Source organism: Pseudozyma hubeiensis (genome assembly GCF_000403515.1).
Source record: "Pseudozyma hubeiensis SY62 DNA, scaffold: PHS59, whole genome shotgun sequence".
In the NCBI taxonomy this organism is placed as follows: Eukaryota; Fungi; Basidiomycota; class Ustilaginomycetes; order Ustilaginales; family Ustilaginaceae; genus Pseudozyma; species Pseudozyma hubeiensis.
The window spans coordinates 353,675-379,443 of NW_012133841.1; the positions used below are offsets into that span (position 1 = coordinate 353,675).

A 25,769-nucleotide genomic window follows, 5' to 3' on the forward strand; every position below is an offset into this window, starting at 1 on the left:
CCGACCAAAGAGCCCTAGGCTGCCCCCTCACCACCGAACCATCTCCCCCTTAGACCCACGGCGAGCTTCCGCATCATCACATACGCCCTCCCATCATGCCCCAGATCAACCCCAACTCGACTTCGGTCGCCGCAGACGAAGCGCTGCGAAACACCTTCCAGATCGTCCATGCCTTCTTGGCCGAACACGCTCCTCAAGCAGCTCAACAGCTGGCCGCAACTCTACCCGATTCACCTGCTCCGCCCAAGACTCTTGCTTCAGCACTCGTCGATCATGTCCGCAACTCGCCTAGGCGGTCATGGCCCGGTCTGGTTGCTCAGCAGGCCACTCCGTCGTCGCCGACTCCCATGGACGAGGACACCGATTCCGACAGCTCCGACTCTGATTCCGACAGCGATTCCGACAGCAGCAGCAGCGGCAGCAGCGTCAGTAGCAGTAGCGGTGATGACAGTGACAGCGATAGTGATAGCAGCGATTCAGATGACGACAGCTCGGATGATGACGACGATGAATCAGACTCGGAAGAAGACAAGCAGGTCAAGGCTGCCAAGCCCGACCCGCCGCATCAGGACACCGAAGCAGCGTCCTCCACCGTCGTCTCCGACTCGCAGGACGAGGCGGAGGCTGCGCTCCCCAGCAATGGCATTGCAACCCCTACACGAGCGTCCTCCGTCAGTGCTGCTGCTGTTGTGACCAACAAGCGCAAGCGAGAAGCCACTCCCTCGGACGACTCGAGCTCGGATTCCAGCTCCGACGATTCTTCGGACGACAGCGATGACGAGAGCGGTGACAGCGACAGCGATAGCAGCAGCGACGATGGTGACGATAGCGATGACGAGTCGAGCGACTCGGACGACAGTGATAGCGATGATGAAGACGAGGAGGAAGAGGATGCCAAGGAAGACAAGGCGACGATCAAGAAGGTCGAGGTGGTCGTCAAGACTGTTGAGTCGGATTCGGATGATTCCGACTCGAGCTCTGACGATTCCTCCTCCAGCAGCGATGATGGAGCAGAAGCGGCTGTGGCTTCAAAGGACGGTGACGACGACGACGGCTCGTCCGACAGCAGCAGCGACGATAGCGACTCGTCTGACTCGGACTCCGACTCGAACTCTGATTCCGACGATAGCAATAGCGATTCATCCTCTTCATCCGAATCAGGATTCGACAGCGACAGCTCCTCCTCTTCATCCTCCTCCTCTGGCAGCTCATCCTCTCCCTCACCAAAGGGCCCACCAGCCAAGCGACAAAAGGTTGTCTCGCCACCTGCCACCCCCACGCCCGCTCCCACCGTCGCCGCCACCACCACCACCACCAGCATCGCCTCCACTCCCACCCCATCCACCTCCTCCGCCCGCAAGCCTCACTCCAATTCCACCCAAAACACCCCCTTCCAACGCGTCAAGGCCGACAAAGTCACCTACCTCCACGAAGGCATGAAGGACATGTCTTACTCCGGCAAGGCGGGCGTCACCGGCGACGAGTACGGCGCACGTGCCAGTCGCGACCTCATCGTCACACGCGGCAAAGGTTTCACCAAGGAGAAGAACAAGAAGAAGCGCGGCAGCTACAGAGGTGGCGCCATCGACGTGTACGGTTCGCACTCGATCAAGTTTGATGATGACGATTAGATCTGGCACGCGATTAGTCGGGATGGGTAGAGGGTGAATTGCAAATTGCATTGTTTTCTGGTACGAAGACGAGGTGTGCGAAGGAAGAAGTGTGTGTGATTCGCCGGTAGAATGTCTTGATCCGATTGCGTGGGTGTGGTGCGTGTGAATTGTGAACGAAGAGAGTTTCTTTCTTGGGTCGATCAAAGCTTGCCGAGTCTGGAAGCACCATCGAGACGAATGTACGAGCCGTTCTGTTGGATCATGGAAACGCAAGATATCAGTCAGCTTTGTCCCTCCCTCATCACCTCCCTCTTCTACTTCTTTTGAAACTTACCAACATGGGATTCTCAATAACCCCCTGTACACTCAACGCAAACTCCTCTGGCTTACCGAACCTAGCCGGGTACTCGCACTGGCTCAGAATCTTCGCCCTCGCCCTATCCGGCAATCCCATCATCATGGGCGTCTCGAACAAGGTCGGGACCAACGTCATGACCCTGACGCCGAACCACGCCAGATCCCTCGCCATCGGTAGACTCAGCGCCAGCACACCACCTTTGCTTGCCGAGTAGCTGCACTGACCTGCCTGGCCTTCGAGCGCTGCAGCGGAAGCGGTGTTGATGATCACACCTAGGTCTTCCGTCGACTCGGTCGGTTTGGGGATCGGTTTGGCTAGGTCTCGAACGAGACGTGCTGCAGTGAGGCGGGAGACGTTGAACGTTCCGATCAGGTTGATCTCTACTGTCTTGCGGAATGTCTCGAGGTCGAAAGGCGAGCCGTCTTGAGAGATGATCTTGCCTGCCATACCGACTCCTCCGCAGTTGACGCAACCACCGACCTGGATAGAAGGCCATTGCTTATCGCACGCAGAGATCGCTTCGACCACATCTTCTTCTGAACACACGTCCACCTCGAACGCTTCCGCTCGCTTTGTAGATGGAGAGGAAGAGTTGAGCGTAGAAGCGAGAGATTGGGCAGCGGGAAGCTGGATATCCATGATCGCAACGTAGGCTCCCAGAGAGTGGAGATGAGTCGCAGTGGCTGCTCCCAAACCGGACGCTCCGCCGGTGATGTAGAATAGTCGATCTTTGATCTGCATTATGAAGGTTTAATGACGACTTGAAGCGGGTGTTGAAGGGGTAAGTGGATGCGAGCAGGACGAATATCGGCGACGGTGATGATGATGGAAGTACGAGTTGGGAAACTAGAAATCGAATGCGTGCAGAGAGCTGTGAAAGTGTCGAAGGCGATCCGGAACGCGTCGAGAAGCCTTACCGGGCTGAGCTACGGCACAACGTGCATACTCGGCTATTCCAACTCAACTGTTATCCGGAAACCCTGCAGCTGGCGCTCTTGGACAAATTTCAATACCACACATCCCATCGGTAGCCTTTTCCATATCCAGCCGCATTCGGGCCTCATCGTACAACGACGTATCTTCAACTCAGCTGATCTGGTCGACACACAAGCGACGAGGGAAAGAGAGAGAAATATGATCATTTTTGAGCGGGGAGGAAGAACCAAGAAAAAGAGATCGAGAAAGTAAACCAATCGACCTGGAAGGCACAAAGCCGCAGACGTCGACGACACTAAAGGAAGCGAGAGTAAAGCATGGAGAGACAGAACAGGGCTCGACACGATGAAGAGCGATGGGTTCACTGGGAACCATCCTGAGGAGGAGCCTGCTGTGCGTCCTGACCGTCAGCGGCGCCCTGGGGAGGAGGCTGCTGGCCTTGGTCGTCACCGAACTGAGCAGGAGGCTCGTGACCTTGGTCGCTACCGCCCTGATCAGCCATAAGCTGGTAGCCGCCTTGGCCCTGGCCGCCTTGACCGTCCTGACCCTGGCCGTCTTGACCCTGACCATCCTGACCCTTGTTCTTCTCGCAGTCGTCGGGTTTCTTGTCGGCATCGTCACCGCTACCGTAAGGGCTCTTCTTGTCACCAGCGCCATTGTCGCCGTTGTCAGAATCGCTACCGGATCCGTAAGGGCTCTTCTGCTGACCAGCGCCGTTGTCGCCGTTGTCAGAGTCACTGCCGGATCCGTAAGGGCTCTTCTGCTGACCAGCACCGTTGTCGCCATTGTCAGAATCGCTACCGGATCCGTAAGGGCTCTTCCGTTGACCAGCGCCGTTGTCGCCGTTGTCCGAATCGCTACCGGATCCATAGGGGCTCTTTGGCTGACCAGCACCGTTGTCGCCGTTGTCAGAGTCGCCACCGGATCCGTAAGGGCTCTTCTGCTGACCAGCACCGTTGTCGCCGTTGTCAGAGTCACCGCCGGATCCGTAAGGGTTTTGCTGCTGACCATCAGCTCCCTTGTCGTCGTCGCACTGCTCGCTGTCATCTTGAGCAGGCTGACCCGGCTGAGGCGACACGCCTGCGCCGTTGTCAGACGGAGCGCCAGGAACGTTGTCGCCGCCATTCTGACCAGGAGCAGGAGAGCCAGCACCGTTGTCACCGCCGTCCTGACCAGGAACAGGAGAACCAGCACCGTTGTCACCTCCGTTCTGACCAGGAGCAGGGGAGCCGGCACCGTTGTCACCGCCGTCCTGACCGGGGGCAGGAGAGCCAGCGGCACCGCAACCGAACTTGGCGACGTCGCTGAAACCCATGTGAAGGTAAAAATCGCAGCTGTTGTCCCAGCCAAAGTCGCACTGCTTCTTCTTGTTGCAAGCGTGGTTCGAGTAGTCCTTGGCATCCTCGCTGCAGTCGTCCTTGGAGCAGCCTACGGCCTTGGTGTCGATGCCAAACTGCTTCAAGGCAGAGCAGATGTCCTTGCGGTTGGCGTCCTTGGAGAAGCAAGGAGCGGTGTCAGCCTCTCCGCCGCCCTTCTTGGGGAACTTGGGGCAGTTGTCAGGCGAACCTGGGCTTTGGTCCTGGTTGTTGACCGGGATAGGGCTCTGCGCAAGCGCATCGGGAGAAAGAGGCTCGTTGCCAGAAGTGACAGGCACGGTGATCGTTTGGTCAGGGTTACCAGGCTGACCAGGCTGACCGCCCTGATCGGGCTGTTGGTTCGGACCGGACTGCGGCTGATCGTTAGGGTTACCCGGCTGGGCGCCACCCTGACCGCCTTGCTGCGACGCCTGCTGCGCTTTCTGCTGGTCCTGTTGGGCGCGCTCCTGGTCTTTCTGCTGACGCTCCTGCTCCTTCTTCTGACGCTTAGCTTCCTCCTTCTGCTGCTTCTCCTGGTCCTTCTGCTGCTTCTCCTGATCCTTCTTCTGCTTCTCCTGATCCTTCTTCTGCTGGTCCGTCTGCTGCTGCTGCTGCTGCCCACCTTGGTCTGGCTGGGGCTGAGGCTGGGAGTCAGGAGCGTATCCGTGCGGCGGACCTTGACCGGGCTGGTCCTGGCCGGGCTGTCCCTGACCAGGTGGGCTCTGACCGGGCTGGTTCTGGTCGGGCTGTCCCTGACCAGGTGGGCTCTGACCGGGCTGGTTCTGGTCGGGTTGACCCTGACCAGGTGGACCTTGACCAGGCTGGTCGCTGCCCGGAGGCTTACCGTAGTCCTGCTTCTGCGCTCCGTCGTCTTGACCCTGAGGGTTACCGTAGTCCTGCTTCTGCGCACCGTCATCTTGACCCTGAGGGTTCGACTGGTCACCGTTTTGAGGACTGCCGTAGTCCTGCTTCTTTTGGCCATCGTCACCACCCTGGTTCGAAGGCGACGAGATGTCTCCTCCATCGGCGTCGGAGTTGGCGCCGTAAGCGCCACCATCGCGACGGAGGATGCGGCTGGCGAAACCACCGAAACCACCGCGCTTCTGAAGAGCGGCAGCCTCGTCGCGGCGGTTGAGGTTGGAGGGACGCTTGTTAGCCACAGGAGCCTTTGCGTCAGCAACCGAGATGGCGGCGCTGACGACGACGAGCAGCGTCACAAAAGATGCTTGGATCTTCATGATGACAATGAGAGATGTGTGTCGACGACTACACTTGCCAGAAGGATTCGAAGACGAGCAACAATGAGAGTGAGGATCGGGAGACTGTGAGGAGAGAGAATTGTGTGAAGGGCAAATAGAGGAAGCGGTTGATTCGTGTGCCTCTTATATCGTCCAAAGCACACATTTGGAGCTGAGCAACGCAAGGGGGTGACGACAGTCGACTTTCTGCCAGAAACGCAGAGCCCACCGCATCGTCTCGCTGGTGAGAGTCGAGATCGTCGCCACTGATGCACCGACGGCGAAACCCGTTGCTGCCAAAAGGCCCATGGCGTGAGCCCCATCTCATTTGTGTGTCGGCACCGGACATCGTCGCCGAGGTCGTACGGTACTGTACAGTACAAGAAATGGGTCTTGCTGAGGACATGAAACCAGTGCTTGCTTTCAAGCGAGACTGAGAAAGACTGCCCCTATGTGCTTAAATGGACCAGAGGCGGAACTCGACGTCGGAGCGACCGAGAGTGAAACTGTTGCGCGTGGGACAATGTGGACCGAGATGAGATGAAGCGGGCAACACGTCGAAGTCAGAGCCGACGTGAGGCGGCATAAAGGCATCGAGCTCCAACCGGAGTGCTTTGGTACTTGACAGATGCCTCGAAGTGGGCCAAGTGAGGTGGACATGAAATGACAACCGTAGTCCGAAATTCTTGCCGTGCGTGCTTCCAACCGTGCATCAGACACCGCCTGCCCGCCAATTGACGTTGAGATCCGCTTGGATTGATACCGCATATATGCTCCAACCAACGTTGGATCGACGAGAAGACTTGCGGCTGGTCGGTCTTATGGAGCGTTATGCAAGCACCGACTGCGATCGACGCGTGCCGATGGCCGTCGGGCTCTGTGTTCTCAGTTCCGAATCCGTCGTCGTTCCAACCATTATAGAGTGTTGCCCACCTGCATACTGTATCAAGGCGGCCTCGAGCTCGTCACAACTTCACCTCACTGCTGCATGCAGTGAATCCTCCTGGCATACTGTAAGAGTGGGGATCAGCGATCAGGCTACAAGTATTCGATCCTAGTCATTGTCCAAACTGTGGTTGGAGCTGCTGCACGTTGCATCTTGATCAAAGTGGGTTGATCGGCCGGCAGAGGAGATCACGGCATGCGTTGGGCGGGTGTGAGCGTTGGCCGATAATCGCGAACTGTAGTTTGGCGGCTTGGTCAGCCGCCGAAGGAGCCGTTGGAATGCACCTGGATGAGAATCGCTCAACAGCCTGCGAATGACGGCGACGTTCGACATCACGAGTAGAGAGAGACCCACCAATCGCGCATAGCACAGCCACAACTAGGACGCCGAGCCGCTTGCGCAGTTCTGTACTATGAACGCCTCATCTGAACAACCAGCACAGGTGGGTCAAATGCTCATTGCGAGTGAGTGAGCATGCACTGAATCGCATGTGTCGTCCGTCACTTGGCAGTGAAAGGAATGTGTTCTGTATTGCAAAGATGAGCACGGAGGCCGCCAAGCGTAGATCACTCTTCGTCGTCGAGTTCGACGCTGAAGCTGGTGATCTGGGGTAAATAGGCACATGCAGCCAGGTCGAGATAGTACAGATCGTCAAAGATGTCTTTGCCATCAAATCCGCCGTGCACGAACAGTCTTGAGTCTCTGAGCCAAGCCTGATGGTAGCCTCGACCTTGCGGCTTCTTGCCGCAGACCTTTCGCGGCTCCCACTGTAGATTGACGAGATTGAGCGTGAGGAGCTCCGAGGTGTACGTCTTGCTATCGTGGCCGCCAAATATGAAGAGGTACGAGCCGACCTGCGTAGCCGTGTGACCGAGACGGTTGTGAATTTCGTCGGTTTTGACTTGATACCAGGTGCGTGTGTCTAGTCGGAGAATATGGATATCGTTGAAAGACATGTGACCGTCGCTGCCGCCGATGACGATAAGCTTCCCGTCGACCAAGTTCGAGGTGTGATATCCTCGACCGATGGGCACCTTGCCGCTGCACTCCAGCTTCCGCCACTCGAGACGTGACAGATCGTTGACATCGAGCGTATGTACATCGTTGAGCGCGCCGACGCCGTTGCCTCCTCCGAAGACAATCAGCTGTCCCTCGTAGTAGTTACAGGTATGAGCGCGCCGTGGACTGGGAGCGATGCCACCAACCTCGGGCTTGGTCCACCTCAAGGACACAGTGTCGAAGATGTACAGATCGTTGAAATAGTGAGGGCCATCACCACCTGCGAAAACAAAGAGACGCTTGTTGACCATGGTTGCCGAGTGGGCACGGCGAGCAGGAGGAACATCTCCGGTCACCTTGGGCTTAGACCAGCACATGGTCTCGGTATCGAAGCACCAAAGGTCACGGAAGCAGCCACGATTGTCACATCCGCCAAACAACCAGAGCACCTCGTCGCAGAGGTTTGCGGTGTGTGCACGAAAGCTGCGTCGAGGCACACTGCCGTGCGCAGGTGCCTTTGACCAGTACATGGCCGGTGGCGGCGCTGGTTGAACGTCGCTGGCCGAGGGGAGTTGAGGGAGAGTGCGATGAGATGTCTTCAACGAGCGCGCAGCGGAGGTGTTGGCTTCAGCACGTGCTGAGCTGGCAGGAGGAGCAGACTCGCGTGCGCGGCTCGATGTTGGTCGCTTGGCGCCCGAGGTGGCCGCTGCCCTATCGGCAACGTCCCTGTCGCGACGGTCCTTGGATGCATTCGTGGACATATGCGTAGCGTTATTGCTCTGCGCTGCGCGGCGGGACTCTGGATCATCTGACGGTGGCACGGAGCGACGGACGGGTTTCGAGCTGGTCAAGGGTGTAGAGGCGGCGGAAGCAGATGAAGAGGTTGGCTCCAGGGCCAAAGACTGGTCGAAGTTAGCGGCGAAGGTGGAATCGGCGGGATCATGTTCGCGCAGCGAGGCAGATGCAGCGTCGGCAGCAGCAGACAGAGCTGCGCGGGAGCGAGAGGTAGTGAGAGTGGAATGCCTCGAGGCAGACGGAACGGATACTGGCGGGCTCGCAAATGCCGAGGGACGCCCGAGTAGCTCAACTGGCTCGGTGAGGTCGGAAACTCCGCTGCCATCGGCAGAGTGATGCGAATCGGATCGTCGTGCGCTCAGTGTGTTTCGATCAGCTCGCTGCGCGGGTCGGGACAGCGAAACGGTGCGCTGGTGACCCTCGTCGGAACGATCGTCAGAGTGAGTGTTGGCGAACCGCTGCGAGCTCGACAGCTGCGGAGAGGCCGACGCTTCTTCTACCAGCACAAGACCTGGATCTGCGACAGAATTCATGCTGTAGGAACCGCCAAAAGAGTCCTTGTGGCTCAAAACGCGGGCGTTGTGTGTGAGATGTGGTGCGCGAGATTCGGAGGGTCCGGCGAGCCGAAGCGTGTAAGGATCAGCTTGATTCGCCGAGGTGGACCCGAAAGAGGCAAGCTCTTCGTGGGCCTCGCTGCTGGCGGAACTGTGCGAAGAGCGTGTGTTGAAGGAAGACTGGTTGTGCAAACGCGAGACCGTGGAGCTGTGGGAAGGAAGATAGCTGCGTGTCCCGGTATAGTCTCCGTACATCTGAGGTGTGGATGCGCCCGAAGGCAAGGAGAGGTCGCTAGCGTCGGAACGCTTCCGAGCAATAGACTGAGATGGTGGGACGTCCATACCCAGCACCTGGACTGTGCTCGGATCGCGTTGCTCTTGCGATGGTCGGATCGCAGACAGAGACGGAGCCGCAGGATCCGGCATCCTACGTCCAAAAAGCGGATCGTCCAGCGCAACTTGACAAAACGCGGCTCGAGATACGAAATGCAGCTCTGGCTGACGCCGTTGCTTTGAAGTGTGGTTGCGCCTTTCTAGAGCGATGTGCAGTCTCGTTGGCTGGTCCAGTATCAGCTTTCGAGGACGCGAGCCTCAAGAAGACCAATTTGTGTGACCCAAGTTGGTGTCTCTTGGTTGTCTGTCACTCGCTGAGAAAGACGATCCTCTTTCGGTGATGATGGTGTTGTTCGCAACTGAATGCTCTACGGCATACAGGCGTGTGACTTCAGAAGGGCCCTCTAAGACCGTGCGCCTGAAAATTTAAGCCCAAGAAGCGCGTTGCCGCCGTCGGACCCTGATTCGGTTTGCGCTAGAAACACTATTTTGCTTTTCTTCCTGCTCTCGCTAGGCGCTAAAGTGGTTGCTTGCATGCTGGCTCTTCATCGTCGAGCTTGTACGCCCAGGCCCTTATAGTCTGTTTCAACGTCATATGAATCTTGTGTGCCAAGCTGAATGATGCTGAGTGCCCCTCAGCACACCGAAAATTGAACTGTGTGCTGCCTCAGAAATTTCAAGACGACCCCGGCGAAACCGTCGGGGTCATTTTTTGAGGGTTGAAAGTTCCTCTCGCCTGAATTCAAATCCTCATAGCTTCATGGCGTTTTGATCCTATGGTACCCTTACTATTATGTTCCGCTCTCTAGCCTCCTACTCAGGCCTCCAGAAGCTCTCCTAGCCTCAAAGAGAGGGGTCTGAGATGTACGTGCACCAGAAAATGGGTGAGATGACACAAGTGCGAACTTGGAAAAGAAAAGGTTTTGGGGATCCAAGCGTGTTCACACCTCCACCTCGAAGACTGCGCTCAACTTCTCATCCTTTCCTTTCTTGCTTCACCTCCTCAACAAGCCTATCTCGTCTCACCGAGCATCGACAGCGCACTGCTCATCATGAGTGCAGCTTACTCGAACTCGTCGCGCGCGCTTGCGTTCCTCTCGGAAACCTCGGAGGATGCAATCGCCGCGCTCAAGGGCCTCGTTGGCGGCGTCGGCTCGGCCAAGTATCTCGACACTTCAGAGGACAAGCTGTCCACCATCGCCACCCAGATCGATTCCAGCAGGGATGAGGATCGCATTGCTGCGCTCACGCGTATCGTCGCTATGGTCTCAAAAGGCCGCGATGCCTCCTCCTTCCTCCCCGCCGTCCTGAAGCTCACTTCCTCCTCCAACCTCGATGTTCGCAAGCTCGTCTACATTGTACTGCTGCGTTACGCCAACAGCAATCCCGACCTGACACTCCTCAGCATCAACAGCTTCCAACGCGACCTCTCCGATCCCAGTCCGCTCATCCGTGCCATGGCTTTACGTGTACTCAGCAGCATCAAAGTGGCCATGGTTGCTCCCATCGTCATCATGGCAGTCACCAAGGCTTCTCGCGACCCGAACCTATACGTTCGCAAGATCGCTGCACTGGCAATCCCCAAATGCTACCAGATCGACTCCTTACAGCTCGACAGTCTTCAGGAGGTCCTCGCGACCCTCTTGTCCGATCGTTCGCCCTTTGTCCTAGGCGCCGCCCTCTCTGCATTCCAGCGAATGTGTCCGACAAATTGGCAATTGCTTCATCAGAATTACCGGAGAATCTGCCATGCCCTTTCGGACATGGATGAATGGGGTCAGATTGTCGCTCTCCAGGTTCTCTCGCGCTATGCAAGAGCGAATCTCAACCAACCCAGCACGAAAGAAGAAACAGCTCCTTCCTCGGCGCCTTCACCGTCTGGCAGGCAATCAGCAACGCTGGTCAAATCGGCGGAAGTTGCTCCAACACATCAGTCGAGCGGAACAAGCGCAAAGGCGAGTGATACCGATGGTCTCGAAGCGTTTCTGTCAAGTGAAGCGGCCCCTTCGACTTCTCTAATCGAAAGCACTGAACGTGGCAATGCGGACTTGCTCTCAAGCTTAGCAAACGGTTCTTCTTCAAACCTCGACCGGGATCTAGAGCTTCTTCTGACGAAGTCGCAAGGCCTGCTGCACAGTCGAAACTCTGCAGTCGTACTCGCAGTGGCACGCTTGATACTGTACCTGGCGCCCCCTTCCGATCAAGTCATGCTCGTACGACCACTCGTGAGGCTACTCAAGTCGCCTCCAGACGTCAGCTACTTGGTTCTGCTGAACATTCTCGCCATTGCACGTCGAAATAGCTCGCTATTCGCACCCTACGCCGCCTCCTTTCTGCTCGGCGCATCTCACGAAGAGCCGATGTTCCTCTCGCTCCTCAAGCTCGATACCTTGGTCGTCATATGCAATGCTGCCAATCTCGACTTTGTGTTGTCGGAGATCGCAAGTCACATGCGGTCCGCAGATGCTGTCATCGCTGCGCATTCCGTCTCGTGCCTCGGTCAACTTGCTCTTCGGGAGGACCTGGGCGCGAGCTCGAGGTGCCTTGCTGTTCTGCTTGACTTGCTCCGCAGACGCAGATCGGGACCTCGAGTACACGACGCGACCGTGGCACGTGCAGTGCTTGTCATCAAGAATCTCCTGCAGCTTGCTCAGGAGGCAGCTTCCAGCCAGAGCGATATCGAGTCGAAGAGGACGTCTGCCATCGTCTATCGCTTGTCAGCATTGCTTTTTGGCACACCTTCCAAAGCCGGCGCCGACGACAAGCAGAAGCGCAAAGCAAAACCCAAGGCCGTTGGAAAAGGCGCCATCCTCCATCCCGAAGCGCGAGCGAGCATCCTTTGGCTGCTTGGCCAGCACGCACGCCAGACCATTTCGACCTCTGACTCGAGCACTGTTCCGCTTTCGAAGGGCTCGACCCAGGAGAGCAAGACGCTAGCCGAGCTCATCGTGCCCGATATTCTCCGTCGATGTGCCATCAACTTCACCAACGAGTCGTCGATCGTCAAGTTGCAGATCTTGACCATGTCGAGCAAGGCATTCGCGTTTCTGCCGAGCGTACTGGTCCCGACGCCGGCATTGGACGAGGAGCATCAGGGGAGGTCTGAGCGGCTGATGTCCGCGATGACGGTGTTACACTTTTACCTGCTGAAGTTGGCTCGATACGATGCTGACTTTGACGTGCGAGACCGTGCGCGTTTCTTGAAAGGGTTGACGTCGCCGCTCACCGTGACGAAGAAGGCGGCCGGCGTTGATGATGATGGCAGCGGCAGCCTGGCATCTCTGGATGAAAAGGTGCAGGGGAACACGATCGAATTGGCGATTGAAAAGGCGGCACGTACGATTGGTGAAGGCGCAAGCGAGGAAGGCGATGCCGATCTCAAAGGTGTACGTCTGCGAAGGGAACAAGTCATACACGTGCTGTTCGAAGGCAAATCTCTTGCATCCAGCATCAGCGTCGACACCCGCACCAAAGATCACGGCACGTCTGACATCAGCACCCCCAGCTCGGCACCAGAACTCGCCTCACTCTCCCTCACACTCGGCGGCAAACTCATCAAAGGCTGGCTCGACACCACCCTTCCACCATGGACCACCACCCCAACCCCACCCACCACTCGCGAACCGCCATCAGCTCCAGCCTCCACCACCCTCCAAAATACCACCCTCGCCAATCTCAAATCCTTCTCATCCTCCGACTTCAACTCTTCCCCACTCGCAGCTTCCTCACCCATCGTGCTGACCCCAGGTAAAGGGAACGCCACTCCAACTTCACGCGGCAGCTCAACACCCATCGACCTCGAGGCAAACAGTACAACAACCCAGGCACAGCAAAAGTACAAAGATCTGGATTCGTTTTTGGATGAAAGCGATGACGAGGACGACGTTGCTGGTGACGAGCGGTATCTCGATGACTCCGCTCCTGAAGACGATGACTTTGCTGCGGGAGCAAACGATTGGAATGACGAGAATGAATCTGAGGAGGAAGACGACGAAGAAGAAGACGAAGACGAAGACGAAGAGAGCATGGACAGCGATCAGGATGGCGAATGACCAGCGTAATGCAAGCATCATCCGAACCTGCCAACATCTGTTTGCTCGCGATCCGCACTTGGACCCTGCAGCGGTCACAACGACGTGAGCATCAACGACGCCTCTTCTCGCCGTAGTCGCCATAGTCGTACTCAGCGCGGCGATCCCATCGATCGTCGTAATTTTCATACCAGTCTCGCGATCGACTATCTTCTCGCACGTCCCTCGGCCTGTCCCTTGAGCGCGATGTCTCCGGCCATTCGTCCGATACTCTTCGCTTTTGCATGCGATTCAGAAGCGACGGCGACGCCGGCTCTGCTCGTTGGTATCCGGTCGATCCTGGTCGATAGCAGTCCGCCCTACGCAGCGTGGGCGAATGGGACTGAGCTTTGCTCGATCCCCGAATGGCAATGCCAGTTTCTTCGTGCTGGGTGCCCGAGGTAGCCGGCTCGTTCTTGACAGTGTTCGACGAGTTGTGCTTGACCGCCAAACTCTGTCCTTGCGTCGATCCTTCTTGTTTTGAAGCGTGAGGCTCGCCGCGACGGGCGCGTCTGTCTTTGCTCGCATCTTCCTGCTCAATCTCGTCGTTCTGTCTCTTTTTGTCCTTCCGAGAGTTGGTCTTTGGTGATGTGAGGACCGCGGTTGCTGTCGGCTTGACCCAGCCAGGCATGTGCGGAGGTGCCATTAGCCACGCTGGTGACAGCTGCTCCGCATTCCTAGTCCATGCTACGCGTAGGTGCTCCTGACCCAAAGCGAGTACAACCTTTGCGGCCTGCTGGAGCTCGTCTCGGCCTCGCTGCTCGTCATCGATCTTCTGTGCGAGCGCTTGAAGTCCTCGTACCCTTATGCGGAGATGATCGTCGGTCGAGATCGTCCTTGGCCGATGTTTGCAGACCGACATGCACGACTCGCAGTGATGGATCGCAGTGAGTAGCGCCTCGGCAGCAAGAATGAAGTAGGCGGGTTCTCCTCCTGTACATCCGCGCTCCTCCACAACTGCAAGTATGTTCGCGGGCAGTTCCTTCCCTAGCGCCCAAGCAACGACTTGTGCGATCTCCGAGGCGGTCTTGTCGCCAGGGAAGGAGAGGTCCGCTGGGCTCTGCTTGGCAGCTGAAGCCACGCGTGCGGCCAGATTTGCGGCTGATCGGAACAGCATGAGCTTTTGCGGAGGTGTAAAGTGCTCGACAACCGATTGTGTTCCGCCCTCTCCTGTGTCGAGAGGCAGATAGCAGAAGAGCCATGCGGTGGATGCTTCGAGGTCGTTGAGGAAGATTCTGTTTTCAGACAGCTTCTGAGCTGCGGCCATCTTCAGGTCATCGTCGCGATCTCGAATGACTCGATCAACAACCGCGACCAAGTTACTGAAAGTCTTGAGCCCGTTGGCGACTGCGAGATCCGTCGACATCGGAGGTAGTATGTTGGCCCCATCGTCAGATACGCACGCTACGAGATCTTTATCTGTTGCCGAGTAAACGTTCGCTCTGCGCATCAAGGCAACACCCAGGTTCCACAAGACGCTGGTCGCGGCTGCTCTGGCTGCCCGCATGGATGCCTCCGAGACTGCGTCGTCCCGAGAGATCCAGATGCTTTGAAGGTCGTGCAGCAGCCCGACAAGCTTGACGATGTGTCCGTCGCCAACGTGCGGCAGAGCAGCAGCAAAATGCTCGGCAAGTGCAGCTTCGAGGATGCAGTCGCCGATGCAGAGATCCACCGCTTTCTGGCCCCAGCCCGAGGAGAAGAAGTCGATCACTAGATGGCGTAAGCTGGCATGATCGCAGAACATGAGCTGCAAGCAGTCGGCGAGACAAGTTCCAAGCGGTTTCTCGGTTTGTACCAGCTCGAGATGGCTGAACAGAAGTTCGGAGACCAGGTCGCGTTCGTCCATGTCGTCGTTCTGCAAGATTTGGACGAGGGCAGACAAGTTGCTCTTGACAAGCGACATGTCCCCACGGCTCAGCTCCAACAAGGCGCGATGACCTTTCTTGCGAATGTAAGAATTGTTGTGCTCGCAGATATCGAAGACGATATACTGCAGTCCGTGCCGCATGGTCTCGAATTTGTCGATTGTGACGTGGTCGTCGATCTGTCCTTCGCGGCTTTGCATGAAGAGACGATAATGGCTTAGTGCTGAGTTCATTGTCCTCAACACCATAATACTATCTTTGCCCGCCTTCTTGTGCTCCTCGATAAGTTGCACAAAGAGGTGCGTGTCGAGGCGTTGCCAACAAGGCGTCTGTCTCGCTGCGTGCAGCCTTGCCTCAATGGTACGAAGCAGGTACTCCAGCTTTCTCTCCTTTTCCGGTACCTCAACAGCAAAGGCTGGAGGGGAAGGAGGCCGCGGCACATCCAGCTGAGACGCTGTCGGTCGTCGAGGGTCCTGTGTACCTAGCGGCTGCCTCGTCTCCGGCGCCCAGCTATATCTCGGTGATGCCGCGCGCATGGAAGGAGACTGGGGCGGCGGAGGAGCACCCTTGAGGCTGTACTGACGGCCGCTGCTTCGGCGAGGGTCAGCTCCTTCGGGCGCAACATGACTGCCTGAGCCAGGACGGCCTGAGCCATGACGGCGGCGGTTGCCCCAACCACTGTCCCTTTCTGGATATCCTCGCGGCCGCTGCACCGACTCGATCGGATCGACGAAATCGGGGCGTGGAGGGCGCTGCGCCACGGTGGGTGGCATATCATAAGCACGACGCCCGTAAGACTCCGAACCAACAGACTGGGATGCTTGACGATCGCCGGAGTGTCCCCTCATGAGCGCGAGTATTGGCTGGACTTGGGCTACGTCGCGAGGTGGAAGGGCGTGTTTCAGTTCTTTGACGGTGTCGAGGTGGGCGTGCGGTGACGGAGATGCGATTAGAAGAGAGAATGGAAGCAGAGATGGAGGGAGAGGGTCAGGAGGCTCATGTCGAGTGCGCAATCAATGGCTACTGCAAAGGTACGAGAGTCCAAGAAGAATCGAGAGCCTTTGATGAGCCTTTTGTCACCTTGCGTCGCTGCGCATGTACTGGCCAGGAATTTCCAGGCGGATGCTCGGGTGACTGGCAAAATGAGATCTACACGCTACGCATTTACCCAGAAGCTGGTCTCTTTTCCTCAGTAAAATTTTTCCATGAGGCGGATTCGATGAAAGGGAAAAGGCGTCGAGTAGCTCTCATCAGAGGCAGCAGTAGAGTTCATTTTCCAGTGCTGCAGCCGTTTTTCGTTCAAGAATAAGCTTTGTCGGAACAGCCGCTGCATGAAGTGAAATGAAGTGTGATCGATTGCGACATGAAAGGATGCTGCCTTGCTGCTGAGACAGTCCTTCGGCAATGGGATGCTCCAGGCGGACAGTGGGTTTGCGTGACGAGAGTGAAGGCTGCGTGATGGCTGTCTGCGTGAAGGCCCGTGCAAACCAGCTCGCATTCGCGGACGATTAGAAGCCATGCGCAGGCTTGACAAGAGACCTTGTGACTTCAGGGAGGGGCAATGCAGCAGCCGACTTCATTGTCCCTGAGATGGATCCGTCGCATGTTGCTTCTGACCGTTGCCACTCCCGCTCATTGAAGGACTTCGAGGATCATAGCTGTCTTGAGCTGCTTGAGCGGCAGCAGCGCTCGTCGTCGCCGCTGCCTGTGCGCTCGGAGGGGTGTACGTGTATCCGTTGTAGGGATCGGCGCTGGCGCCTTGGCTCGGGTAAGCACCGTAGTTGTAGCTTTGGTAGGGCGGAGCATGTTGTTGGCGGCTGCCATGTCCAGCAGCGCCACCAGCAGCGCCAGCAGCGTTCGTAGCCGAAGCGTGATATTGTCGATCAGTGTAGCCGGGATAGTGCGACCCGGGATAGCTCTGTGCGGACCATGTGCCGCTCGAAGCCCCAGACGAAGTACCGTAGCCGCCGTGAGCTCCTCCGTAGCCTCCATACGGCTGCTGGCTCATCGTTCCTGGTGCCATATGCAAAGGTGGTGCTTGATACGGCTGCGATCGGTTCCAAGCAGGCCCGCCAGCAGCATGGTTTCCGTGCTGCGGTGACGACGTTGCAGCACCATACGAATGCTGCCAATGAGCCGCGTACGCTGGGTTGTAGTGGCCGCCGCCCTGCGCTGCAACCGGCGCTCCAGCTCCGGAGTTGTATGTGGGAATATGCGTCGAGGCGTTCCGAGAGGGCGCAGCTGGCGAAGCAGGCATGCTCGAGGGAACGGAACCGGTTCCACCGTAGTAACTAGGCGAACCCTGACCGGGATAAGCCGATGATGGCACCGGCGGAGCAACCCTCATTGATGCTCCGCGCGAAGCGTTTGGCGGTGACGACGCACCGGTGACGCCTGCTGCCGCTCGGTATGTTGTTGTGGATGATGCTGCCGCTGCGACTGCGTCGACAGGCTTGGCGGGCAGACCGCTGGCTGATGCGCTGCTCATCCTGCTGTGCGTGAGACCGTTCGAGCTGCCTTCTGCGGTGCCCGTCCTCGATCTAGATGCAGCTGGCGAATGCGGGTCATTCGAGTTGCTCCCCCTCGGCGCTTCAGACGAGAAGGTGGGTTTGGAGGGGAGTCCCGCTGCGGGTCTCGGTGGCAGAGATGCGATTCCATGCGGGAAGGCGGGTGCCAGCGACGCAGATCCAACGGGGTTGGGTGGCAGAGGCAGGCCTGCTCCACCCCTTGGCAAAGATGCTGGCGCGTTGCTGGCCGATCGTGACTGCGAGCTTTGTTGACCAGGTGCCTGATTGGCGAGTCCGTTCGCAGAGTTTCGGTAAGGAGGTTGAGAGCTTTGAACTGCACCCTGCTGTTGCTTCTGACGTTTGTTGCCGCGTGCGGATGGGGCAGGAAGAGGGTTGCCCTGATCATCAACTTTGCCGGAACGAATTGCCTTTGCACGACGCTTGGCCTCGGCTTCCTGTTCGTCGTCCGAATAATCGATCTCGTCCTCGGCCACTTCTTCGTCCCAGATGTTGCTTGCATCGCTGCCCTTCATGGATCGAAGCAGCTGGGTGAGCACGTATGTGCTTTGCTTGGGCAGATAAAAGACAACTTTGCCGGCGCTGATCATGTCGCGATCAATTGACGCGGCGGAAGCAAATCTGATCGAGTACATGGGGTTGTGGATGGATCCGAACGTCTCGAAGACGAGACCAAGCACCTTACCATCTTCGAAACAGAGCAAGCTTCCTGTATCCAAGACACTGTATTCGCCTTGGCGCTCGCCTTGACGGCCCGTGCTGTCGACGGGGACGGATCCAGTGTTGGCGGATGCAGGATCGGCTTGATTGGATTGCTGGACGTCCTGCTCCACCACGACTACGCTGTCGACGATAGAATGCACCTTTCCAAGCTTCCGTAGCGTTTGCTTTTCCGCTGCCGTGACTTCCCTTATTGATGGCTGCTCGACCTCCGGAGCAAGGATCTCGTTTTTGGTGACCGGCGCTATGCTTGTGCCACCTCCTTCATCATCATCGTCATCGTCGCCTGCGGCAGCGAGACCAGATTGTGTTGGTTCGTCTTCTTCCTCATCGTCAGAGGAGTCGGAGCTGGACGATCCTGAGTCGGAGCTAGAATCATTGTCATCGTCAGAGCCAGCCCCGTTTCTTGCTAGCGGCTCGTCACCATTCTTGTCGGCCAGTGTCGAATCTAAGCTTGCTGTAGATGACTCTGCTTTAGGGCGCCGGGAAACGAGGCCTGATATAGAAGAAAGGGCTTTCTGCAGCAGCGTCTTTGTCTCTGGGTGCTGACTCTGCTCGGCAGCTGCTTTGACCTCTTCAATGCCAGCGCTTGCTTGTACGAGCTGCTCAAGCTCGTCTTCAGCCTTGCGCTTCTCGCCACGATGCGACTGAGTCGGTTTGGAGGTGCTCGCGTCGGTTTCGTCGTCTCCAAAGCCTGGCGGTAGGGCTTCACGTGGTTGTCCTGACGACGCTCGAGCTTGTGCGACAAGCTCGCGAAGCGCCTGCATCGATGATGCGCCATCTTGAGCTGCTCCAGTGGTGACTATGTGTTCCATGTCGGGTGGCACAAAGTCTGCATCGTCTTCGTCGGCTGTCGGATGTGACTGGGTTGCTGCATCTGCATCTACTTGCGGCTCAGCATGGTCGAGCGATGGCATTGACGTCTGAGCTTCAGCAGTTCCAAGTACCATCTCATCAGTGGCCGCCGCGGTCTCGCTGGCGTGAGCAGCCTGTGACGAGTCTTCCGGTGTTGTCAGAGGTACCGCATCCAATTCGCTTTCGTCGTGCCGCACTTGTGGAACGCTCTCCTGATCAAGGCGTCTCAAGTCGACTGCTGATGCCTGATCAACAATGACCGTTGTGACTGCGGACTCCGATTCCGCTGCAACCTCGGACATGTTGGGTGATATATGACTAGCGGGGGCCGGAGAGGTGGAGCGGAGTGAAGTGTGCCACCATCAGCGTTCTTCCTAAATTTGATGATGCTTTGTTGCGCAACTTAACCTTTTCTTTCTTTTTGGAAAAATTCCAGGGTTTGGTAGCCACATTCTCGGAAGACGGACCCTTTCCATCCTTCCACGCTGGACACGACCGGGCGAAACCCCACAAGAGCCTCCACCAACGTGCTCCTCCTCTGGCAACGAGACAGATAGACAAGGACCATGTCGAAAGCTTTCCCCTCACTGGTGCTGCTCTTTGTAGCACAGCTTCTGCTGCTGCTGGCACCTGCCGAGGCGCAATTCTTCCAGCAGTTCTTTGGGGCCAATGGAGGAGGGTCCATGTTTGGAGGACGAGAGCAAGAACCTCCACCGGTAAGTTCTTCGATGGGAAGCTCGAGGTGAAGCTCAAAGCCACACCTGTCGTCTTCTTCCGAAACGCTGATCAGCTTCTGTCTCACAACCTGAAAACTCTCACTGCACAGTCCGGTGATGCCAGCTGGTTCGAAGCACGAGTCGATGCGGCACATTGCACACAGTACCTCTGTCCACGAACGCTATCCTGCGTCGCCAAACCATCGCACTGCCCCTGTCCCTTCCCACAACAGGTCCGCTGCTCATACAAGGACACCAGCTCAAACGCTAAGGATCATGCACAGCGAGCAAAAGGATCGTTCGATGGCGTCGATGCAGAACTAGATCTGGGAGGCACCTTTTGCGTCACTGCAGACAGCTGTGACGAGGTCCAACGGATTCTCAGTGCCAAAGCATGACCATCAGTCATAGCTCTCGATCTGAAATTTCACATACTCTTCAGACTCGTCTCAGTCACGTTGCACTGTCCTGCACGACTTGCTGATGCTTGACGACGAAGATGCAAATTGAAGTATGGGTATCTTGGTGTGAATGCTGAAGATGTTTGAGGAAAGTACACCTTGGCTGGGGAAGCAAAGGTGCTTCTTCCTATGCCTTGCGGTTGGGGAAGTTCTTGGCGATCAAGGCAGCCGCCTTCTTCTTTCGATCCTCGATCGCCTTGAGCTTTTGCTGACCCTCCGTCATTGGCGGTGGAGCAGTACATCCATGACTTGTTGCTGAGCGGTGAACGGCGCAGAACAGACCTCTACACCTTTCGCATCGAGGTGCTGCATGTGTGAAAGTCCTCTGGAATCCTGCCGCGTTCGAGTCGGCGCTCGTCGACGGCTGCGTTTGCACGTGGAAACTGAGCTTCTTGCAGCCTTGCTTCTGACACGGAAGTCGTCCGGATGAGCCTGTCGATGCGATGCGTTCGAATAGCTCGTCGTCGCTGAGAGCCTTGCTTGTGGACGAAGCTTTGTCGCAACGGTGCTGTTCGGGGAGGAAGTGCGACTCGCAGAAGGTGGTAGTGCACAGCGGACAGGAGATGGGGAGGAACGAAAGTCGTCCGCACGTGGACAGTTCGCAGTGTGTCCCGACCTCCATGGCGCTGAAGGGCCCGAGGAATGTTCTCGACGCTTCCAGATGCTTTGCACTGGCTTGCCTCGACGACGAGAGAAGGTCGAGAGTGACAGTAAGACGTGCTTTCGGTGATACGTTTGTTGGTGCGAAGGGTGTTGTTCTCGTCGGCAATACACACGAACGCAGCCACAACGCCTTGGACTTTGGTCCCTGACGAGATCCCAGATACTCAATCTAACATGGGTACCGAAACTCTGCGCTAAAATCCGATCCTGCTCAGCTTGCACCAATCGGGTCTCTGACGTGCTTTCGTGAGTCGCCGCCGATCAGGCCAACGTTCTGTTTCGAATGCCGTTGCCAACACGAAGATGCAGCATTTTAGGTCGCGTCAATAAAATCCCAGTCACTCGCTCGGTGGCTCACCAGCTTGCCTCACACCCATCATCCATCTCCCAACACCTTCTCCGAAAACACATCCGACAAAATGGTCGTCAAGGCAATCGAGTCCTACGAGGAGTTCCAGACCCTCATCAACGGTGACAAGCCCGTCGTCATCGACTTCTGGGCCACCTGGTGCGGTCCCTGCAGGGTCATCGGTCCCATCTTCGAGAAGATCTCCGAGACGCCCGCTGGCGACAAGCTTGGCTTCTACAAAGTCGACGTCGACGCTCAGGAGAAGATCGCCGCCGAGGTCGGTATCAAGGCCATGCCCACCTTTGTCTTCTTCAAGGACGGTAAGAACGTCAAGCAGGTCCTCGGTGCCAACCCGCAAGCTCTTCAGGTATGTGTCAGAGGGCCCCGGAACCAGCTACACGCCCTGCAAGCGCAGAGACGAGTGTCGCTGCAGCGTCAAGGCTGCTCAGATGCGACTTCTGCCATTCAATGCTTTTCCTGAAGTCGGCGCTGACATGCTTCTGTTGCTTTTGGTTTCGCACTATTCAGCAAGCTATCTCCGAGATCTAGATTCACCCTTGCGTCACATTCGAGGCAGTGGTGGTCGCATAGATCACGAGTTTCAAGTACAGCAATATGACTTGATCGTTGCAAAAGAGCATATACCTTGCTTTCTGCCTGTGCAAACGTGACTCTTGCTGTGAACAGCTATATATTAACAAGAGACACGATGAGACCCGAGGTCGATGCAAGTCGTAGTGGCTCTGGCGCCTGCGAGCGGTCCGAGTCGCTGTGAAGTGCGACGAAAGGCGTCCGCTGCGGACGCTTTCTTATCAGATTGGCTAGCAGCTTGACCAAGCCACGAGAGCCGGCATGATCCTGTACGAACCATGCTTGAGAGATCACATCGGGAGATTATCGCAATCTCACATCGCGAGATTGGCATAAGCAGATCGACACACGTACGAGAGAAGAAAATCACATTTTCTGGCAGTTCTTCGTCGAGTCGCGGCCTTTCCGGAGATGCATTTCGAGCCGCTAGGACCCTGTGCTTTTTCACGCAGATAGCCAGCGACCTGTTCATAACCTGGCGGACCTCTACCACAAGTTGTCTGCACTAAGAAAAACGGCCTCGACAACGCTCGTGACCTGAAGATTCGCTGACGTCGATGCCGTCTCGGATGTGAATCTTCCTGACACGGACGCTTCGGTCCAGACGGTCTCTGCCTTGGCACTTTGGACCGGATCGAGCGCGCTGTAACCGTGGCTTCACGTCTTGAGCTGCAACGCAGATGCACGCGGCTGTCGGCCTCCTCCGCTCTCCAGAGCTAACTTATGTCACGTTGTTGCTGACTACAGGTCGGCTCGTTGCGTATTCTCGCAAGTGGCGAAGTGTCTTGCCCTCATTCAAACGGCCAGCGCTGTGCGCGCAGGACATCGCTGCGAGCCAATGGGCGCAGAGACCGATATGCTGATCGATATGCCATGGTGCTGGTGATGCTGGTCCACACGAGTGAGGAGGAGTGAGGGAAAGTCGTGCTGCAGCGCCACCGGGCGAATTCCCGCCCCAGAGATTGCGTCGTAGGGACGCTTTCATGCTTGTGCCAACGGCTAAGCGGCCAAGCGGGTAACCTGGAGGGACATTATTTCCACTTGACCCCGCCAAGAATTCTCGGGCAGCACAGCAGTGTGTTGTATCGCCTCTCCACCACTGTGGAGGTTGAACACCTTTTTTTTCCTCAACGAGGCTCTCTTCAGCTGGCTCAACCGCTTTCAGACCGCCTATTTCACGCTCGTGCATGGCTCGCTCTCTTCTCGTCAGTTGCCGATTCTGGCCGTACAGACCAGCTGCAAAGGCACTTGAGGGCTATCGCTGACCTGCCTTCACCCGGCTACAGTGCCGGATGCCTGCCTACCGTCTGTGCCTTCGTCTGTGCCTTCTCCGCACAATCTTTTTTGGACGGTCGGGCAGCGCGAAGTTGGCAGAATGTCACACAGCAGACTCGTACAAGGCCGGTTTCTTTGACAAGCAATAGCAGAGCGCCATCCTTGAAAGGCCCCATCTTGCCTTGTGCTGCCACAGAGTATATAGACCAGACTCGATCCTTGACTGCGCAGCGTCCTGCGAACACACCACACCCATCATACCCTCGATCCCATTCGTCGCTCGTCACTTAGATCGACTCTTCAGCACCAAGTGATTGCAACACACATCACCGCTCACCCCCAAATTACCCCATAAAACAAACAGCCACCATGTCCGTCGAAGGTGTCCGCGTACTCGGTAGGTATTCGCTGTCTTCGGGAAGCTCACCGACATCGTTGCAATTGTAAATCAATATACTGACGCCTCGTCACACCTCGTCTGTGATGCTCTCCGTTTACCGTTTTCGAACAACAGGCAAGATCGAAGGCGAGCAGGCTTCCATCCTCACGCCCGAGGCTCTTCGCTTCCTCTCTGTCCTCCACCGATCTTTTGAAAGCACCCGTCAGTCGCTCCTCAAAGCTCGTCAGCTCCGACAGGCGAGGTTTGATGGAGGTGCCCTCCCCGACTTCCTCCCCGAGACCGCCCACATCCGCGACAATGCCACCTGGCAGTGTGCTCCCCCCGCGCCTGGTCTGCGTGACCGACGTGTCGAGATCACGGGTCCCGTCGACAAGAAGATGGTGATCAACGCCCTCAACTCGGGTGCCTACACCTACATGGCCGACTTTGAAGACTCGACCTCGCCCACCTGGGCCAACCTGATGGATGGTCAGGTCAACATGCGCGCTGCCATCCACCGCACCATCGACTTCAAGCAGAGCAACGGAAAGGAGTACAAGCTCAAGCCTCTCGGCCAGACCGCCGTCCTCCTCGTCCGACCTCGTGGCTGGCACCTCAACGAAGAGCACATTGTCGTCGACGGCAAGCCCATGTCCGGCTCGCTCGTCGACTTTGGTCTCTACTTCTTCCACAACGCCCACGAGCTCGTCCGAACCGGCTTCGGTCCTTACTTCTACCTGCCCAAGATGGAGAGCCACCTCGAGGCCCGACTGTGGAACGACGTCTTCAACCTCTCGCAGGACTACATCAAGATGCCCCGTGGCACCATTCGTGGTACCGTGCTGATTGAGACCATCACTGCCGCGTTCGAGATGGATGAGATCTTGTACGAGCTGCGCCAGCACTCTTCGGGTCTCAACTGTGGTCGATGGGACTACATCTTCTCGTTCATCAAGCGTCAGCGTTACAACAGCGGCTCGATCCTGCCCGACCGTTCTGCTGTCACCATGACGGTGCCCTTCATGCAGGCGTACGTCAACCTGCTCATCCAGACCTGCCACAAGCGTGGTGTCGCTGCCATCGGTGGTATGGCCGCCCAGATCCCTATCAAGGACAACCCGCAGGCCAACGACGCCGCCATGGAGAAGGTGCGTGCCGACAAGCTTCGCGAGGTTCAGGCGGGTCACGACGGCACCTGGGTCGCCCACCCTGCGCTCGTCAAGATTGCGCTCGAGATCTTTGACAAGAACATGCTCGGACCCAACCAATACCACGTCCGTCGTGAGGAGGTCAAGGTTTCGGCTCTCGACCTGCTCAACTCGAACGTTCCGGGTCAGATCACCGAGGCGGGTGTGCGCGCCAACGTGGCTGCCTTGCTCGTGTACTGTGCCAACTGGCTCAACGGTCTCGGATGTGTGCCCGTCGCCAACATGATGGAGGATGCTGCTACGGGTGAGATCTCGCGTCTGGGTCTGTGGTCGTGGGTGTACCACAAGCAGAAGACCGCCGAGGGCAACGCCATCACGCCTGCCTACGTCGACCGCATCCTCGACGAGGAGGCTGCCAAGGTTTCCAAGATTGGCGCCAGCGTCGACAAGGCCAAGCGATACATTTCCGACCAGCTGCGTGCACCTGCACCGGATGAGTTCCTCACCTCGGCGCTGTACTCGCACCTCCCCCACCAGCACGCTCCTGCGCGCATCTGAGCGCGTTGCAGCTTCTATAGTCTGTTCCTTTCGTGTAATGTATGCAATGTCGATCTTCGTGTCTGCCGATAGTGTCCGATGAGATGTAGTGCGCTGTGCCGCAGGTGACGAGGTTGTGAGTATACAATCGACAGCGTCGCGAATGAGTCTTTTCAGCGGAAGTGTCGAGTCGCGGCAAGAGGGAGTGGCGCGAGCTAGCAATGGTCTGTGCTGTGCTCTCTTCCGATCTCGTACCGCTCCGCTGGTTGAGAGCAACTTCAAGATTGACACGCAACAGTGCGTGAGGCTAGGGTGTCTCTCGCCTGAGAGCTCGCATGAGCCATGCAAATGGCGGTCAATCGAATGCGGACCTGGTCGCCTCGGCGGGACGGAGGAAAGCGTGCTGTCTGCACAAGGAAGCCTCGCGTTGACTAGGCGGTCTCTGGAGCGTGTTTTTTGGAACAGCAGATGACCACAGTATGTACTGT

The 25,769-nt window shown here is 57.2% G+C and overlaps 12 protein-coding genes across 12 annotated transcripts; 5 read left to right on the plus strand and 7 right to left on the minus strand.

The window, feature by feature from the left end:
• Nucleotides 1-95: 95 nt before the first annotated feature.
• Nucleotides 96-1,631, plus strand: PHSY_006671 (clumping factor A; the record flags this gene model as incomplete). Its single annotated transcript, XM_012337271.1, has 1 exon — nt 96-1,631. One exon carries the CDS (start codon nt 96-98, stop codon nt 1,629-1,631), a length of 1,536 nt encoding a protein of 511 aa, XP_012192661.1.
• Nucleotides 1,632-1,813: 182 nt separating this feature from the next.
• Nucleotides 1,814-2,418, minus strand: PHSY_006672 (hypothetical protein; the record flags this gene model as incomplete). The annotated part of the gene is made up of 2 exons (XM_012337272.1): nt 1,814-1,864; nt 1,948-2,418. The coding sequence occupies 2 exons, from the start codon at nt 2,416-2,418 to the stop codon at nt 1,814-1,816; spliced, it is 522 nt and encodes a 173-aa protein (XP_012192662.1).
• A 342-nt stretch (nt 2,419-2,760) lies between these two features.
• PHSY_006673 (hypothetical protein) lies at nt 2,761-3,159 on the plus strand (the record flags this gene model as incomplete). The annotated part of the gene is made up of 1 exon (XM_012337273.1): nt 2,761-3,159. One exon carries the CDS (start codon nt 2,761-2,763, stop codon nt 3,157-3,159), a length of 399 nt encoding a protein of 132 aa, XP_012192663.1.
• Nucleotides 3,160-3,268: 109 nt separating this feature from the next.
• Nucleotides 3,269-5,849, minus strand: PHSY_006674 (hypothetical protein; the record flags this gene model as incomplete). The annotated part of the gene is made up of 2 exons (XM_012337274.1): nt 3,269-5,584; nt 5,682-5,849. 2 exons carry the CDS (start codon nt 5,847-5,849, stop codon nt 3,269-3,271), a joined length of 2,484 nt encoding a protein of 827 aa, XP_012192664.1.
• A 1,163-nt stretch (nt 5,850-7,012) lies between these two features.
• Nucleotides 7,013-9,220, minus strand: PHSY_006675 (hypothetical protein; the record flags this gene model as incomplete). Its single annotated transcript, XM_012337275.1, has 1 exon — nt 7,013-9,220. One exon carries the CDS (start codon nt 9,218-9,220, stop codon nt 7,013-7,015), a length of 2,208 nt encoding a protein of 735 aa, XP_012192665.1.
• Nucleotides 9,221-10,179: 959 nt separating this feature from the next.
• On the plus strand, nt 10,180-13,179 carry PHSY_006676 (clathrin binding protein; the record flags this gene model as incomplete). Its single annotated transcript, XM_012337276.1, has 1 exon — nt 10,180-13,179. The coding sequence occupies one exon, from the start codon at nt 10,180-10,182 to the stop codon at nt 13,177-13,179; it is 3,000 nt and encodes a 999-aa protein (XP_012192666.1).
• A 91-nt stretch (nt 13,180-13,270) lies between these two features.
• On the minus strand, nt 13,271-15,910 carry PHSY_006677 (hypothetical protein; the record flags this gene model as incomplete). The annotated part of the gene is made up of 1 exon (XM_012337277.1): nt 13,271-15,910. One exon carries the CDS (start codon nt 15,908-15,910, stop codon nt 13,271-13,273), a length of 2,640 nt encoding a protein of 879 aa, XP_012192667.1.
• Nucleotides 15,911-16,638: 728 nt separating this feature from the next.
• PHSY_006678 (hypothetical protein) lies at nt 16,639-19,464 on the minus strand (the record flags this gene model as incomplete). The annotated part of the gene is made up of 1 exon (XM_012337278.1): nt 16,639-19,464. The coding sequence occupies one exon, from the start codon at nt 19,462-19,464 to the stop codon at nt 16,639-16,641; it is 2,826 nt and encodes a 941-aa protein (XP_012192668.1).
• A 101-nt stretch (nt 19,465-19,565) lies between these two features.
• Nucleotides 19,566-20,033, minus strand: PHSY_006679 (hypothetical protein; the record flags this gene model as incomplete). Its single annotated transcript, XM_012337279.1, has 1 exon — nt 19,566-20,033. The coding sequence occupies one exon, from the start codon at nt 20,031-20,033 to the stop codon at nt 19,566-19,568; it is 468 nt and encodes a 155-aa protein (XP_012192669.1).
• Nucleotides 20,034-20,466: 433 nt separating this feature from the next.
• On the minus strand, nt 20,467-20,961 carry PHSY_006680 (thymidylate synthase; the record flags this gene model as incomplete). Its single annotated transcript, XM_012337280.1, has 1 exon — nt 20,467-20,961. One exon carries the CDS (start codon nt 20,959-20,961, stop codon nt 20,467-20,469), a length of 495 nt encoding a protein of 164 aa, XP_012192670.1.
• A 460-nt stretch (nt 20,962-21,421) lies between these two features.
• On the plus strand, nt 21,422-22,857 carry PHSY_006681 (thioredoxin; the record flags this gene model as incomplete). The annotated part of the gene is made up of 2 exons (XM_012337281.1): nt 21,422-21,718; nt 22,690-22,857. 2 exons carry the CDS (start codon nt 21,422-21,424, stop codon nt 22,855-22,857), a joined length of 465 nt encoding a protein of 154 aa, XP_012192671.1.
• Nucleotides 22,858-23,700: 843 nt separating this feature from the next.
• Nucleotides 23,701-25,302, plus strand: PHSY_006682 (malate synthase AcuE; the record flags this gene model as incomplete). The annotated part of the gene is made up of 1 exon (XM_012337282.1): nt 23,701-25,302. One exon carries the CDS (start codon nt 23,701-23,703, stop codon nt 25,300-25,302), a length of 1,602 nt encoding a protein of 533 aa, XP_012192672.1.
• Nucleotides 25,303-25,769: the final 467 nt, after the last annotated feature.